The following is an 18678-nucleotide window of genomic DNA, read 5'->3' on the forward strand; positions in this document are numbered from 1 at the left end:
CAAAAGCGTGGACCATACAAATACAGAAATCCCACGATTCTAGTTACGGGATGACAGAAATCATTCTAAACGCTTCCAAATTTAAATATATTTTATGATGCAAATGTTTGCTGCTCTCAAGTTTTGATAGCAGAGCAGTTTGAAATTAACTGTGTGCAAAATATTGCATAGGAAAAATGTCTATAATGAATCAGAAAGAGCTGGTATTAATGAGCTTGCTCTTCATTTGTAATATAAGTTGTATGTGCAACTGAGTTTTTACAGATGGAGCGAGCCTGCGCAGGTACTCATGCCAGCTTCTTTTGTTCTAGACTTGTCCACCTAGTTTATGCTTATCATGCCTATCTGTGCCTCATGTGGAACTTTCAAGTCCTGCCCAGTTGCAGGCCAAGGTGGCAGACTGCTTATATTAAAGGTCACCACATGCAGAGTTCAGAGAAAATCGTAAAGATGATAGCTTATTCAAGATACTTGATGTTTTGCCAGGTTTTAAAAAAAGCAAAACAAAACAAAACAAAAGAGTGAGAGCTAACTGAAAACATCTGTACACAGTTATGAAAATACCAAATAATAATTAGTGGTTTTGCCAGCCATTGGCTTTTCAACATAATTTTCTGAAATGTTGCTTTTTTTCACCTCTAAAATTGCTATAATATGAAATATGCTATAATTACTGTAAGATGGTTCTATTTGACAAATGTATATGTTCCTTGTGTTTTTTAGAAACATATGCAGGATTCATAGGTTTAGAAACTTATTCTCTTACAACTCATTTCACATATTTTCAGAAATATTCTTGTCATGAGACTTGCATTCTTAATGACATGTCTCTAGTTTTCAGTTAACTTTTAATTCATAGAATCGTGCCTCTGTTATTTAAACCTTTAGCCCAAACACATTTAGAATATTATAACCACTTTCATGTATTTAGAAGCAATCTTCCCATCCTCCTGTCCTAACCTAAGGCAGCTTTGAGTTTTTAATTTATAACTTATGACTGTCATTAGAGCCTCATGTAATTATGATCACAAAAATTGATTATATAAAAGTTATTTCTTCTTTCACATGTCCAAGGATAAATTAAGAAAACTTAACAAGCATCAGGAAAATACTAGTCTTAACGTAGATAGAGTTCTGAGCACATTTTAATTGGGAAAAAAAAAATATATATATATATGAGTTCTAGAACTACAAACTTTTTTCATCAAAGGCTGCCACTTGTTATTTAAGTAGACAATGTCAAGTGACGACCTCTTACAATATAAATATGATTAGATGGGTCAAATATGGTGTACACTTATGGAATATATAATGTGTATTGATCTTTGAAAGAAAAATTATATAAGCTTCATAATGAAAAATATAATGTTCAGTTTTAAGTGCCATACAGACAGATAATTTGTCCTCTGTATAGTGAAAGAATTAGTGCTACTTTTTGAATTGAAGAAGCCCTATATGCCAATTCATAATAAGCTACAATTTGAGGCATGCAGAAAATGAGTGTATATGCGTATCATACTATACACGTAGATTACTAAACTAAGGCTCTAGTTAAAAGCTTTCAATTACTTTAATCCTTTCAAATTTTAACAGAATCCTAGAGATGAAGTTTTATGTTTACTGTCCAGGAACAGAGGGACAGGAACAGTTTAAATGACTTCAGTAGAGTAAAGGTTATTCTTTCGTACAGCAGAAATGAGATTGATTTACTGTGTCCTTTCATGACTTTCCAAAGATTTAAAAGAGACCACTCTTCTAGCAGCAGGTTTTAAATGCATTTGGTTTAAAGTACTCAGTGATGAATGGAAAGAAAAATCAAGGGGTACATGAAATAAAGGTAATCAATCCTTTTATATTAGCTGGGAGAAATTCAGAATTAGAAAGGCAATGGTTTTAGTCTGAGAGAGTTCTTTTAAACATTCCCCTTAGCTTTTATATACATGACCCCTTAAGAATAAATATTGTCACCAGGTACATTCTTCAGTTTATTGGCGACTGCTTTATAAAGATTTATCCTTTTAGGTTATGAAAAGTATTGATGTGCATTGTTGAGTGCTATTTTTTTTCTTAGAAAAGAACTTTAATATAGCCTACATAAATTAGAGATAACAATAAATTTAAAATTGTTGAATAATTTTGACTGTCTTATAAATAATCTTTCCACACAGTGACACTAAAGCAGAGCTTTCAATATAATTATTCCTAACACACAAGGACACTGACTTCTTAAATTAAGATGGGAAATATTAAAATTAACCCTGTACTCCACTGGTAAGAGTAATACATTCATTTTGGCAAATCTGAATACTAAAAGCATAAGCTTTTATAACCATTAACTTGGAATACATGCAGTTGTTATTAGTAATTATACATCACTGTGCTCCTTTTTATAATGGTTATTACTGATCATTACTGGTTGCTAACTGCCTTGAAATACAGATTTTCTGACACAGGAATTCCACTACCATTCTAAATGTGATATCTCATTTGAATCTGAAAAATAAAATCACATAATCTTGAAGAATATTTCAAAAAAGATTTCTTTAAAACAATTGATTATTTTCCATTAAAAACAGTCCTCTAATTAGTCATAATAATCAGCTCATGCCAGCTGATCAGAACTTTAGTTTCCCTTTATCTCTTAACTCAATCTTGAGTGTTTTTCAAGGTCTGGAACTAGACTGTCTGAGATGATTGGCTTATTTAATGCATTCACTATTGGCATGGGGGAAATCTTAAAATCAGAACTTCAATTGGAACTTCATTCTTTAACTTTTCTGTTGGACGATGGTGTGGTGGCTTGAAGAACTTGTGGGTTTTTGGCAAACCGAACTCTTTAGTCTCTGCTGAGAAATGTCTTTTTATGATTTGGAACTTTTTCAGAAGTGTCAAGGACCTCCTCTCTGGCTTAACTTCACAGAAGTTTAGTAAAATGCGGTGTTTCCTTTCCTCCTTATACTTCCTGAACACACTGTGCACATTCATTATGATAGGCAGTGAAGAAACCACACTTCCTAAATTTCATCTCCCCGAGAATATGGGAATTATATAGCAGAGTAGTGGGTATTGCTTAGAAAATACAGAAATTTTTGTATAATCCAGTCTAACAATTTTAGTATAAATGGCAAATATGAGACAGCTTACTTGAATTAGCACCAATTTCATATTGATCAGCCTCATAATGAATTTGCTAAATTGCAGGCCTTCTTTCTTTGTAGTCATAGAAAGTTTGGTAATATAAAAAGGTCTAGTTAATTTGATCACCGTTATACTAGAGTGTAAGGCCATAATAAAAGTATAAATCCTTACTGTTATACATCAGTACAACATATTTACAAAACCCTTATTGCAAGTTGGAAAAAAAGTTTGTAGCTAAGAAGCTTCTTGTTTGGAAATAAAAGATTAGTATTCGAAGTAATTCGATTACTATTCATATCAATTACTATTGATTACTATTCAAATACTATCACTCTTTGAGTGTCGTGTAGGCAAGGATAATGATCCAGATCTTAGGTGTTTCCCCTTGGGCAGATTTTTGAGGGAAACTAGATGTTCCCCATGCTTGTTTTTCTGAAACTCATTGAGTTGGGCTAAGGTACATATTAACCTTTGATATGGATTTGAGATTTGAGATGGAGCAAATGGGAGGTCACTTTTGCCTTCCCTGAGACAACAAAGTCAAGCCAGCTCTAGTTTATAAAATACAAGGCTTGTTTTCATAACCTCAAAATTATAATCTCCTGACTATATATGCTACTTATCATTAGAGCTAATGAATCAGTGGGCTGATCGACTCAAGTCCTTGCATTACTTCTCACAGTTGCATGGATTTTACTGGTGCCCGGGCTTCCGCATGTTACATCTCTTGCATGATTGTATGATGCTCTTATTTCAATTTCAGTCACTGGGCTACTTTCTATGAAAATATTTCAACACTTTTCTTGATAAAAATTTGAAACTAGAATTTGAAAGGACTTTTCATGACACTAAAAATTTCTGTTACACCCAATGGCCTTTTTAAGACGTTGCCTCTGTACGATTTTATGTTTGTTTATCTAAGATATTCATTGAAATCCCTTTATAATATTTGTCCTGACAAATGGCAAAGCCAAAGCTAGGTACGTTAAAACCACTGGCAAGGTAGTCTTTTATTAAAGGCAAGCAATTGAAAGGCCACAAGTAGACTATCAACAAACTTTTCAATAAAGTCAGGAAGCAGGCTATCAACACTTGGGCTGTTCTTATTGTGTCTGTTATCATAATTGACAGCTTGACGTAAAACCCTATCACATGACTTCTGGGTAGGTATGTAAATGGATAAGAGGTCACCTTTCACATATGCTAGCTGGAAAGGAAACACATTTAAAGGAAGTTTCACTCAAAATAATGGCTATGCAAATGTTTAGCTTTTTGGCTAGTTCTTAAAATAAAAAAAATAAAATAAAAAACCTTCCAAAGTCTGTCTTTTATCATTCATTCATTCACTTACTTTTATTGGGTATCAAAGGCTAATATCCAGATAAATTATTCTAGAGAACATAAAAATAAAATCGTTTGCTCTAACCTTAAATTTCAGTCAATGCAATCACAAGGGAGACAATTTTCTTTTCTGAAATTTTTAACTTCAGAAGGTCTAAGCAGAATCAGGGAAATAAAGGAAATTATGAAGAGTTATAATTATAGACATTTTAGCCTTAAATATTCTTGAGCTGCACATGGAAAGTAGGGTAGGAAAAGAATAATGACAGGCAAACTTGTGTCGTGGCAGACAAACAGGGATTAGGAGTCAGAAGGTGTGGTTTTAGTGACATGACAGGACATGTCTAACCTTGGACAGGCCTTTAAACCTTTCTGTCCTGTTCTTATCTTGGAAAGGAAAATGAAGAGGTTGAACTACATGATCTCCAAGTTCCCCTGAAATCTTAAATTTTACAGATGAAAGTAGCCTCCATTTAAAAATTAAAAAAAAAAAACTTTTCATTTTCTAGTTCTTATGATTATGGTCAGTAGTGTTTATTTAGTTCATGAACTATGCATACCCATTTAACTTAATCCTACCGTGTTTATTAAATATCAAGAAGCACGGTTTTCAGAAATTGATATTAGATGTAACTTTAAGGTACCAGGATGACCTTGAATATCTTTTTCATTTTTATATGTTTACATGCTCCACCTGTATCCCAATTTTATCTTGACCATTTTGTTTGTTCAGTAAAGCTACATCCTTTTCATTCAGAGGCCATTTTATTTGCTCTCTGGTAGGTGATTAATAAAATAAAAATCAACTAATCTAAGAGTTAAGAGGAAAATATGAATCCTGAAGGATTAATCATTTTAATCACCCCACCCCCAAAAGCACCCCCACCCCCAAAAAATCTGTTTCTTTGGGGGCTATCTGGAGAAATGAAGAAACCTAAAAGAACATAAAACACACCTTTCAAGATATTCCCTTCAGGGTCCCCGTAAGCTTAAAAAAAAGAAAAGCAAAAAGATAAATTTACCTGTGTTGATTATTCTGTTTACAGTTTAATGGTTTATTGGTTCAACGGAAAGCTGTTGTCATCATAAGGGACTGTTAGTACTGTTTGCTGAGTCCAGCAAAGTAGAACATTTTCTTACCTTCTTTCTTTTGTTCCCAAAGCTAATTGTGAGGCATTTAACAAAAGCCCGTGTTAATAACAATGGAGGGCCGTCATGTGAATAAACAAACTCTTATTCTGAAATCACAGGCAATGTTGATTCTACCTGCATGAATATTTGAGTGTCGTGTAGGCAAGGATAATGATCCAGATCTTAGGTGTTTCCCCTTGGGCAGATTTTTGAGGGAAACTAGATGGTCCCCATGCTTGTTTTTCTGAAACTCATTGAGTTGGGCTAAGAACAAGGTTCTCATTCTAGAGATTTTAGGAACATCATCTTAAGAATATATGCAGTGAAAACTTTACCTTCACTTCTTTCCTAGTTTGGATTTTTTCAGCCCCATCCCTTCACTCATAGCTTTTTTGAAGGAGAATCTTAAACTTCCTTACCTCACCTTCTGTTTGCTTTTGGAAATCTGGGCATAATTGTTTTAATATAAAATTTACCTTAATTTTCTAGACAATCTTATGTCATGTTTGTGGATGCATATAAATTAAAGAATTAAAATTATTTATATGTGTGCATTTCTGTGAGGATGTGCATATGATCAGATCTGTCAAAGAGTCTGTATTGTTACAAATGCACGAGTTGCTACAAACACAACTTTAACAAACTAAATTTCTAAACTACTTTGCCCCTGGTGTTTTAAACTTGATTACTATAGGGGGAAAAAGTATCTCCCTATTTTTTGAGGAAAAATACTTGGAAAAATCACTAGGGCGTTGTTGAAGCTTTGCAGAAAATTTTTATGTTAATGAAAGGCATGTATTTATGTACCACTTAAAATTAAAGATTTAAAATTTAATTTAAAAAAAGAATTGATAGCTAAATTACATAACACCTACCCTCTCACAGGACAGAAATTGAGGAATCACTACCCTAAACTTAAATAAGATTATCACCTATTATTTTAAACATTTAAAGTCTAAAGTAAAATCCGTTTTGGTTAGGAATTCTGAATTATGCTAATACCAAGAATATTTAACATGTTCCAAAAAGAAGCTTAAATACACTTAACCTTTCATCACCTGAGAATCTGTTCAAAATTTGCTGAGTCAGGACTATCTTATTCAAACAAGATTCTTAGGAATTGATTTCATTAGGAATTAGTATCATGGAAATTTTCAGTGACTATGCAGTTTCTATTTTAATTGTTTATTGTTTCCCCTGTCCACACGATCACCTTTAAAATTTTGCTTAATCAAGAGGTTAATTATTAATTCAAAGGCTCTTGGTCAAGTAACCTGGTTAAGTAAGTTATAACATATAAGCAGGTATAAGTACTTCTCCTCAGAAACTTTTGGAAATGTTGATAATGCCAGTCCACAATCTAAATAGCTAAATAAATTTAAATTTTATTTTATATTTTCAGTAACTGAAAGGAAATTAATTCAATACTAATTGATATCCTGCCCATTTCTTTGGCATGTAGATTGTTAAATATACTCAGTGATCATTTTTTCTGTATTTAAGCATAATTATCTGTTTGGGAGAAGATATTTTGATCATATGTACCTTAAGTATGGTTGAAAATGAATAGTTGTAGTCAGGTTTCATCCCTTTGAGACTACTGTTAGGAGAGAAAGTCCAAAAGTATGTTGATTTTAAGTGTTCAACGGGTGGCCAAAGACAGCCCTCTTGACATTTTGGAGGGATGATTAACAAAGAAACAAACAAAAAATTAGCAACATGAACAACAAAAAACTAACTGATTTACATATGCATTCTTCCAAGGAGACAACAGTGTCTCCAGTTGTCTGGGAGACAACAAGCCAATCAGTGAGTGATATTTAGGTCACCTGGCTTTGTGAAAATAGCTTTTCTTTATGAAAATTTCTCCAATATAACCTGAGAGGCTCATAGACACTAACCTGAAATTAATTATTAGCAGAATTAACATGTGCTCTGCCTAGAGCTCTGCTCTACTCTGCCTCTCTTCTTCAGAATGTTTACTTGACTCAAAACTAGGACTAGAGCAGAATCTATGAGTGGTCCTTAAGGTAATCATACGAAGCCAAGCTTCTTGAACTATTTTTAGATTGTTTTCATAGTATTGCTTGAAAAGAATATACTTTGAAGGAGCCAACTGACTACTGTTACTGAAGAAATAATTTTTCAAATTGCCCCATCACATTGCATTTCTGATGAGATGCTCCATTTTGAGCACTTTTTAAAAATCTTGCCATAAAATTTTCTCCTTTATGCAAGCATTAAGGTCCATTTTAAGAATATTTTTCATTCTAATTTAATTTCTTTACTGATATATGGCTTATTTATGACATATATTCTAAGCAAAATCTACATATCTTTCAACCTATCTATCTGTCTACATTAAGGGAATTTTTTCAGCTTCTTAATTAGTTAATTAATTGATTGGTTAATTAATTTTCAGTTCTTTAATTTATAAAATTACTTTTACGTGAAATATCAGTATAATTAAAATACATGTTTGGGGAATTTTAGGTGGTGTTTTTGGAGCCTCATAGATCTGTAGAAAAATGAGCAAAACCAAATATTCTGAAACTCCAGAATCACTATTACCTAGAGTGTATAGAAACTAGAGTCTAAAAGGAAAAGATTCTTAATAGCCAATTTTTTTTTTAGCCATAATGTTATCAGAAAGGATTAAAATAACTTATCATGAGTTTAAAGGGACTTTGGCTCCAATCATCATCTTCTAGAAATTCTTACTGAAAAGCAGCAAACAAGGTTTAGTGGACTGCTTTGAATAAGTCATCTTTTCAATGCAAGATTCAGTTAATTTACAGCATAGCTCTCTACAGATTAAAACCCATGATTTTCTAGTGTGTTTTTTCCCCCCAAAGCCAGATAAGTTTACTTTCTTAAGGATAAAAATAAGCAATATATCTTTTCAATAAATCTGCTAGCACTGTAGGGCAGCTGTTAACCAAACAGAGCTGGATAGGGTTACTGGAACAACCTCTGAAGGGCAGAGCTGATGATTTGGAGATCTGGGAAGAATTCGTTTCAGCTTGTATTCAGCGCATTCCTCACTCTATTCAGATGTGGTAAAGTATTTCCAATGCCATTACTCCGAGTTTAAAATAAAAGTAGAAACTCTTATCAACTCTGTCTGAAAAAAAAAAAAGCCACTTTGAATAAAACAAAATTAGTAAACATCTAAAACTGAATCCCTTGATGCTTCTAAACATAAGTTAGGGAGGATGTTCATAAGGTGGGACCCTTCTCCTCTAAACTGCATGTCTTCTGTGTTTTGCAAACTGCATGCTTAAAAGTTATTGATTATTTTACTCAGTGCAGATTATTTGGTATGTTACATATTTTTAAAAGCTTTTAAAATTTTTTTTCTAAAATATATCTCTCTATTGAACATTAACGTTTGCTTTTATTTCAGCACATTTTGTACTCTAATTAATGTCTAATTGTTATGTTCTAAGCACTCATTTCTCTTGTATGCTTTAATTAATAGAGAAGCATATTGCAATAGCTTTTTCTGAAAAACAGTCTAGGAATTTTGCTTTTCAGAGTAAGGTTTTCTTTTGCTCTTTTTTTTTTTTTAAGTTGCCTCTTGGGAAAGTAAGGTTAATGCCATGTACAGTACTAGTTTGCATGTGTTCATTTAAATACTAAAAACTGTAGTACTGCTCGATCCATATCTGACTGCTAGGTTTCAATTGACAGCTGAGGATTTGTGACTGGACCATGAATCAAAACGGCAGGCATTTATACCCCAGTACCAGTGAGGATACATTGGGAATTACTTGGCAAAGGTAACATTTTAATTATTTCCAACCCTACACTTACACCTAAAATTACATGAGCTATAGTGTGTGTTTCTAACTAGCTTTACAGAAAGTATATATATGTTAAAATTTTAGTTGTTTTGGCTATATCATCCTTCTCTCCCTACCCTCTTCCTTTATTTCTCATTTAGATGCAACTTCAAATTAATTGGAGATTAGAGCATATGCTAATTGGTGACTGGAATTCCTAAGTGCTGTCAAATGTTGTAAACGATTTATAATACTGGGGGGAGGTGGGGAGGAGGGGATTTGACACTTAGATTTTAGGAACTGAAAAATGAAATCACAGTTTTAGGGAAGATTTTTTTTCAGCTGTCTGAGGAAAAAGCATGGGGTTTTCACATTATAGATTCTTCTCATTTCAGTTCTTTTTCTTTACTGTTAACTTTAAGCCATTTTACTATTCATTTACTCCCCTCTCAGAGGGAAAAAGCTAACTAAAAGAAAAATTTCAAATCAGTCAATTTAACTGTTATTAGCAACACTCATGAATTTTGGAGTGGGGGGATTGTTGGAATCAATAGCTAGAGAAGGAATTTTGTTTAAGTAAAGTTTTAACTTCTTTTTATACATTGATGTGAATCACTGAGAGCTGACTTTATTTGGCTGGCTGAGAAAATCATTCTAAAGCTTCATTTTCGAAACTAGTTTTGATATTGTCTCATGTACTGGTTTTAGAAAGTAAGTAGTGCTAATTCAGCTTCTTATGAATTATTTCAATAAAGAATAAATTGTGTCAAATTGACAAATTAAATGATTAAAATTCATGGTATAATCTTATGTAATGAGATAAAAATTTACAGAAGAGAGTGAGGTAATCCCATAAGGAGTTCAACAAAAGTAGAGCCAACATAATTTTCCAACTGTGTTATGACTGTCATCCTCTCTTTACTAAGCATCCCTGTGTTAAAAGTACATACTTGGGTATCAGTTGTAAAAGTGCTGCGCATCTCCATATGCTTCATAGAAACTGCTGAAGAGTAAAGTTTCAAAGAATGCAATTAATGAAATGCCACTTTTTTCTCAGGTAAAAATTAAGAAAATTAGTTGGATTCTGTTTTAAAAGCCTGTTGACTTTTTATTAATTCACTACCTGAAATGAATACCATATGACTTTTCCTCTCTTTAAAGATTAGTATAACATCCTCTTTAAAATGTGTACATTTTTACCTATTTTGATTTTTTTCCATGAAGCTTATATTATTCCTCCATTTGGAAAAAATACAATATATATTTACAAAAAAGAAGATAAACTCAATGAAAGAAGATAAACTATTTATTTAAATAGTCTTTATTAGTAAGTATTTTAAAATTTAATTTGATTCAACTTGATAACACAATGTTTGGATCTAATTTTATTTATCCTTATATTCCATGCTCTGTTGGTTGGCTAAATGGCCCGTTTCTACATACAAGCCTTAACATATTTAGAAAAAATTGCAAGTCAGATGGAAAGAACTTGTGTTTTTAAATGTAGCTATAGCTGTGTGAACTTCCCAATCTGTGGATTACTGATTGACATTTACTTATCTAAAATTGGGTAGTATCGCTAAAGTACATTAAAGCGAAATAAGGATATAAATTATTGAAGACTTAAACTATAACTGTACCTAGTTCGTAGTGATGTTTCAACTCAAACATTGTTATCCCCAAAAGGAAAAGGTGAGTGGACAGTGAATCACCACAGAACACAGGTATTGGAGTGAATTAATATGACGACTAAACTCAGTTCTTAGGAGAGCATTGTTCATCTTACAAATCATCTTCTTGGTGAAAAAGTGGTGTGGTCATCAGTTTCAGGTCATAATCAGAAAAAAAAATTGGAATTCATGTACTTAAGATTTCTTTTATTTTCTCTCTCAAAAATAATTTTTTTGGATTAACAGATCATGATGTGTAGAATGGCCTTAGTGCTTCAAAAAGCTTGACGAAGGTAGCTTTTGGTTTGTTTCTTCCCTTTTTATCATGATTCAGAGGGCACATAATTGATAACGGCAGGAATCACGTTCATACATTCAACAGGTATTTATTGAATCTCTGTGGTGGGCAGTCCCAGACACACTGTGACTGATACAGACCCTCACCGTTCTTAAAATCCAAGTATCATACAGTTCAGAGTAAACGTGTTCAGATGCGACAGGAATTTGCTTTGCTTTGTTATACTTATCAAAAATGGGCACACGTGGAGTCCATATTTGATCATAAAATAGGTCATGTCTGTGGCATAACATATTCATAATTTATTCATGGTTTATAGTGTGTGTCTTATAGTTATTTAGGAAACTCAGTAGTTTTTTTTTTTTCCTAGAAAAGATATTGAAAAAAGAAATCACAAATGTCTGTAACGCTACTACTTTTAAGGCAGATAACAGACATCTAAAATCTTCAGGGCACTGCTGCAACTTTAGAATGGTCTGAATAAATTAAAAATACATGAGAAATGTCTATCTATTCAACCAGAGAATTAAATCATTTGCCTTTGTCCTAATGGAATAAAGAAAATATCACGTTATTTTGGTTGTGGTTGTTGCTTTTTGTTTTGAACAAAAGGCAATCCCCGGAGACTTTGTGGTAGCAAAGGACAAAGCAAAGAAGGTGTTTTGGTTTTGCTTTGTTTTGATTGTTGTTTGCTACCGTTACCTTCTTCATATAATCACTTGTCCATGGTCGCCCCCTTTTCTGCCTTGTGCCCATCCTTCTGTAGAGGTGTTTCCATGTCAAAGCAGCTCCTTCTTCAGGGCTGAAAATGGCAGTGCTGAGGGAGCTGAGTGAGTATAATCAAAACTGGAAGACTTCCTCCACCCTCCTCCCTCTCCACGCGCCCCCCACCCCCAATGTATAAACATTCTCTTCGGAACCAAAGCTGACTCCGTTGGAAAGTTTTCACAGACTTATTAAGTTGCAACCCTGAAGGTGTTCTGTTGTTTTGACCTTAGAATTTTGTGAGCCATTGTGTGTGTGTGTGTGTGTGTGTGTGTGTGTGTGTTGCTTGCGTCTTGAAAATGTGAATTTTTTTCTAACCCAAAGGTCACGTACTGCAGTCAACCCAGAGTGAAATCCCTTGGTGGAGGGCTTACTTCTGCTTGAGGCTGGAGGGGCTCAGCTCTTAGCCGGGTAATAGGTGATGATGAGTTGCTTATGTTGTTCATAAGGGTACTGTTGTGTCTGTGCTTTGTCCTCTGATGTGGACAAATTACACTGCTACATATGTGAGTTACGTGGGTATAAACAAATACAGCAGTTAACTCCCTAACTGGCTTTCTTTCTTGAAACTATAGCCAGAACATAGCTTGTACTAGCAAATATGAAAGAGCAATATAATTGAATGAACAAGAAAGCCAAAGGACAATCCAAGAATAACATAAACAGAAGTTATTTAAAAACGTTGGAGGTAGTGCTTTATGCAAAAGAGAAACTGGATTTATTGTTTCATTCCCTCTTCTCCCTCTTCACCCCTTTCAAGAAAAGGCAAAGCCACAAGTGAGTGGCTGTATGTGTCTGATGGCTTCTATAAACATAGCAGCAGCCTTCAGATGGCTAAAATAAACATGTGTGTGTTACTGAAGGATATGTTTACACAAACCATTTGCTCAGCCTCTGAAATAATGAATAAATGAAGATTTTACTGAAATAATTGGAGGGATTTTTGTGTTTCTGCTGATGCCATAATTGAATGGCACCGAAGAGACTTTTATCAGCCATTTTCCATGTTACATGTGTTAGCAGTTCCTTTCTATGAGTTGAATACTTCATTCTGTAGTTACTTTACACGTGTTTTTGTAAGAAATTGTCGTTTATTACTGCAATTCTAGAGAGTTGCTTGATTTCCCAGGAGAAATTTAGCAGCCAGTAAAGATTATTTGAATCTGGTTGGTCAGGAGAAGGAGGGCAAAAAAAGAAGGAGTAATAGCGTTCATTTCATACATCTAAGCCTGTTTGCATAACCCTGTCCTCAACCATGTACCGTTTTCACTGCTTTGTCCATAAAATTTTCTTTGTAAGATATATGTCCTCAACGACTCAAGAATGAATATTTAAACAAAATAACTTTCAATATTGTGGTGCAAACTATGTTTGTATGTAAATATTTGTATATGTGTGCCGTGTATGTGTGTACATGCATGTACACATGTGCATATGTGTGTATGCATGCGGCACATGTATGATAAGGGTAATATGTAATTAAAGGGCTTTACGTAACGCTAATAGTTAACCTGTATTTCAACATTATACCTAGACCATCCCTACAAATTCATTAGGTTAGCATTTCCTGCTTTCAGTTTGTTATCTTGACACATAACTATGGTACAGCAGCTGGGTTGTTCCTGGAGTTCCTGGGGGGAACTTTCTTCTCAGAGTGCTGAATTTCCTTTTCAGCTGTCAGCTCTAAAGTGTGTTCAAAATGTTCAACTTTTTACACACCATTCTGGGCCCCTAGAACCACTCTGGGACTATGATAGAAATGCTGATAAGGTAGACGAACGGAAGAATCCCGTTCAAGGAGGGGAGTTGCAAAAGCCAAAATTGCACATGACCATTGTTTGGGAACCAGGGCTGCTAAGTAGTGTTGTTCTTTGTACTTGGATATTCTATTTAAAAGAATTACTTCCCCATTTACCTAAAAATTATTTGTACCTGTTATGAAATCAAAAATTTTAATGCGATCGTTCTTAAAACTGATCTTTATCTGGTGTTTACACACACGCAGTATCTGTCATCTGGCTGTTGAAAAATACATTGGGATTTGTTGCAGTTTTGCCTAACTTTCTCCGTTTGTAAAGAAAGATTTGCACAACACAGCGTTTCCTTTTTATCTAGGAAACTCTTCAGAAGACTTCCTAAGAAATTAATTGTATTCCAGCCAGACTTGCATGCTGCCATCCCACAGGAAATGGGTCAGCAATCCATTAAGATGCCATTAGATAATCTAATTTGGAGCTTAATCTCTAAATTAACCATGCTCCATACTTGAAGCATACTTGAGAGAAAGAAAAAAAGTTTACGTTTGAATCGATAGGGGAGCCGAAGCGTGAAGAAGGCTGTTTGTTTTTTCTGTAGCCGTGGTCACGTCTCAAGCCGTCTGGTAACCAGGAGAAACCAGACATGATGTAATTCCAGATTGAACTTGAACTTCAGGGACTTAGGCCAGGGGAACAATGGACCATAGGAATCAATAATGTCCATTTTCCACATGATTATGTTTGGAGCTTTAAGTTAACCTTTATGGGAGAAGCAGCAGGATCTGCAGTGGGACCAAAATGGGATGACCCAGAGACAAGATGTTAGAGGAGAGAAAACAACTTTTTCCGCGATATTTTCTGAGCAGCGCTGCAGATTCCAGCAGGATTAGAAAAGTTCCCGCTCTGCCTGTTCAGAGCACTCTTTGTTCGCTTAGGTAGGACAAACTTAATCTTACGTTTCCTGTCAGATGATTTTTGGCTGTACTGCGGGAGGAGGAGGAACATGATGCCGAAAATTCCCAAATGTAAACCTTGCTGATTAACCCTTTGCCATGAAAGAAGTATATTAAACACCTCCTTGATTTGAAGATGTTTCATGGAAAGTACCATATTTACATATGTATTAGTTCCCTGAGAAATCAGCTCTGTCAGTGGCCAGCGCACCCTTTAGTAACTTACTTTTTGATTCTCATGTTTGCTAGTGCTGTTAGGAGGTATATAGTGAATTTTCAGTCATATTTACTGAGATAGCAAAGCATATGAATGAGTAAACGTGATAATAAACGTAATGACAAATTACAAACGGAGAAAAAGTTCAAGAAATTGAAGAACACAAATTTTGAATATTCAGAAATTGCAGACAGCTACAATTATTCTCTCCTTTGTTAATTTTTGTTTTATGAGAAGGAAGGTTTTTTTGCACATGTGAACAGAGTAGCAGGCATAACATAAAAACATGTTCAGTTCCTTAATCACTTTTGATTTAATGCTTAGGAATTCTGAGACAGAAAAGTTCTGTCCTTTAGAGGTGAAATTGTGCAAATAACACTGATTTTTGCTTTTCAATGAAAATCATTTGGGAAAGAATCACATTTTGCTTTTGTATAAAACTTACATTTCTATTTAATTTGGTATGCCTTGGGTGATTTTCTCTAGTGAAAGGCATTATTTGGAAGCACTATTTTTGTAGGGAATTTTGTCTGCTGTTGAAGACTCACATATGCTAATAAGGGGAGCTGTAGCACTTGTAACAATAGCACTGAAAAGGAGCCCGGGGATAGAAAGGAATACAGACTAGAGAAAGAGGATGGAAATCCACACGTAGGATTCTCCGCTGTGGTGCAGTCTGTGGGAGGAGATCAAATCGCTACTTTGAGCCTCATAATTCTATATTTTTAATTGGCTAAAACCTCACACAGCTACATAGCTTGTTAGATACATAAGCGTCTGTGTACCGTAATTTATTTACAATTAGTCATCTTCATAGTAAATCTCTATCTTCCACTTTCAGTTCTAAAACATGAAAAATATGGAACACAGTTTTTAGGTTTTTTTTTTTTAATTTGGTCTGTTTAGGGGAAGAGTATTTTTCCTACTTATGTCTAAAGTAAACATTTTAAGGAAATAAGTTTTTATTACTTTCAAGTATATAGATTGCCTTGTTGAAGGGTCTTCTAGGATTTTGTAAGGGCTGTTTACTAAAAGAGTACAGACATTATAATGTACACATTAGGTAATTAGCTGCAGTGGCCCCATACATAAAGGCTCTTCTTGCCCTGTGCTTTTCATTGGATGACATATTTCACTGGCATATGCCATTATTTTATTTAGAAAATGCTAGTACTCACACATAGTAAAGTTAACACGCAATCCAGCATGCCCTGATAACAAAACCCACCTGAAACAACTGAATATAAATTAATGAGCTTTGATAGCCTACCGATTGGATATGTTATTTTCAAAATCGTTGGTCCCCAAGGAGTAGCTAGCAATAAAGCAGGCTATTTACCTACTTAGTTAAGAAACAGATATGTTTCTCTTTCATTACTATGAAGTGCTGTTGCTTGCAGTTAGAATAATTCCATTGAGACACCTGCAGTTTATGATATTTGGTGTTTCTCAGAGAGCCCGCAAGGGTACTTTGCAGTTAGGTAAGAGCCGGCCAGGGAGCTTTCCAATACAGATTGTTACAAATAGTAATAATCATTAGGAATCATCTTGCATGCAAATAGGATCATTCCGATGGCAATAATGATACTTAAAAATGGGGGAAATAAATTGAAGAAACCCAAGACCTGTGTAAAGCACTTTCACTTCTAGTCTAGCTGCATCAGAAGTGGAAGGCAACAAGCAAGTTACTGACATACAGCCATGTCTGTATGTACATCAAAAAAGGTAAATATTGCCTTCAGCTGAAAAGGATCTGGAATTGGATAAATAAAATACAGGTATTTGTGTTGAAATTTGGACTCAAAAGTTATATTCTTTGGGAATTTCAGTGTGCCTACATGATTTGGGCCTCAATTCATAGAATCTCTTGTATAATTCAAGGATAATATGAATTCTTGCTTAGTAATATAAGTAGTGTGTTTCACAGAAGAGGGAGATTAGGTGAAGTGTAGTGGGTAAGAATGTAGGTTTTAGAACCACGCTGCTAGATTTCAAATCCTGGCTTCTACAATCTAACAGCAGCAGGGGTTGAGCAAGACACAACTTCCCAGCTTCAGTTTCCTCATCTGTAAAGTCAGAATAATAATGGTACTTTTCTCATAAGTGTGTTATGAGGATTGAAAGCTTTAAATTAGGTCTAGCACATAGATCAGTGCCTGGCAAATGCACACACTAGGTAAGTGCTAGCAACCAGTATATTTAATAAGTACCATTTTCTTTGTTCTAATACATTAATGAATTCTTAGATATATTCTTTATGTATAATAATTTATGTAATAATTCCTAAATATATGGGTACTTAAATACTACCCATATATTCCTTCCCCTGGTCTGATGGAGCATTTTTTCATAAGACACAGTCTGCAGCATTTGTGTTATATTGAAATAAGCCGCCAGTCCAAATGCACACATCCAGGACAGCATGGTTTCTAACTTAATACTTAATTAGCCTGCCCTTGATTGGTTTTTCCAGGTAGATTTTAGCTATTAATAGGGAAAATTTTTTATTGTGCATTTTGGGAGAGATACTAATACCTGTGTGTTCATATTATAGTAACAAAATTAGAAAGGTTTAGCCAAGGAAGTAATAAACTTTCCTTCTTGGGGGTATTTGAAACAGGTACAGTGGAATTAAGGGCAAATCCTGCTTTTAACTTAAGGTATTTATTGAATTTATTTTCCATGCTTTCTGGGCCATTGCTTACTTTTATTGCTGTCTATAAGTAATGTGGCTACTGGTACAGTTGAGGTACGTATGAATATATACAGTTCTTGGGGCTTCATTCCCGTAATATTTTTTTAAGCTTCTTAAAAGAGTACTTACTATCTTTAAAGCAAATATGGTAGTCTTATGATTAAATCAGTATGTAAAATCTGAATGGGTGATACGATTATTCCCCTGAAAAGTATTAGTACACTGGATACTTTGACATTTCATAAAATGTTTGACAAATGGGTTGCCCAACCCATTATCAGATGCACACAGACTAGTAATAAATGAATTTTGCCATTTTTCAATTAGCTTTTATTTCAGGACGAATAGTTGAAGGAAGCCTTTGACTTTGGTTCTTTACTAAACTTATGACTCCATATATGTTTATTTGGTACGCCATGGTTCTTGCGTGGGTACCAAGTTAAAAGCTAAGGACCCAACCCTTTTTGGCCTAGAATACACAGTCACAGAATGCATAATTTTTATAAAGCACAACCAAGTCAAATGTTGACTTGTCCAGAGGAGTTTTCTCAGTTTCTTTCTTTGAAAGGTACAGAGTCTCTTTACTCCTTGTAGATACAAAGACTAGCCATTTTATCCAATTTGTCCCGGATAAGAAATATATAAATAGTGTATAATTTTTAAAAAGAAGAAGGAGGTATCTTCTTCCTCCTTAATCCTCACCATAACGTCACTCTCAATTAGCTTTGTTTTCAAAGGAGATAGATATATCAAATTTCATATTTGCTAGATCACCCAGACCGATCACATATTCTGTGCGCAAGTCTGCTGCAGCACTAGCCAGCTGTGTGGGGCATGGGAAATTCATTGTCTCCTGAAGCAAATACATTTTGCCTTCAGAAAACTCTGTTCATAAGTTCTTTTGAATGTTTGGTCAATGTCTAACTTC

General features: G+C 34.4%; 1 protein-coding gene across 23 annotated transcripts in view; it reads left to right on the plus strand.

Annotated features, from left to right (window-relative positions):
• NFIB (nuclear factor I B) overlaps nt 1-18678 on the plus strand; it is a 442099-nt gene that overhangs the window by 412567 nt on the left and 10854 nt on the right. For 15 of the 23 annotated variants that reach the window (XR_007477723.1, XM_033439772.2, XM_033439766.2 and 12 more), the window contains one exon: nt 9304-9392. The exons of 7 other annotated variants lie outside the window; for them this stretch is intronic. Coding sequence is in view for 15 of the 16 variants with exons in the window: in XM_033439772.2 (XP_033295663.1) it covers nt 9304-9392 (89 nt within the window). In the remaining variant the exon portion in view is untranslated. Of the gene's footprint in view, nt 1-9303; nt 9393-10619; nt 10723-18678 lie in introns of all 23 variants that reach the window. One more of the 23 variants, XM_049710692.1, reaches the window with a different exon arrangement.

The sequence above is a fragment of the Orcinus orca genome, chromosome 6, assembly GCF_937001465.1.
Source record: "Orcinus orca chromosome 6, mOrcOrc1.1, whole genome shotgun sequence".
Lineage (NCBI taxonomy): Eukaryota > Metazoa > Chordata > Mammalia > Artiodactyla > Delphinidae > Orcinus > Orcinus orca.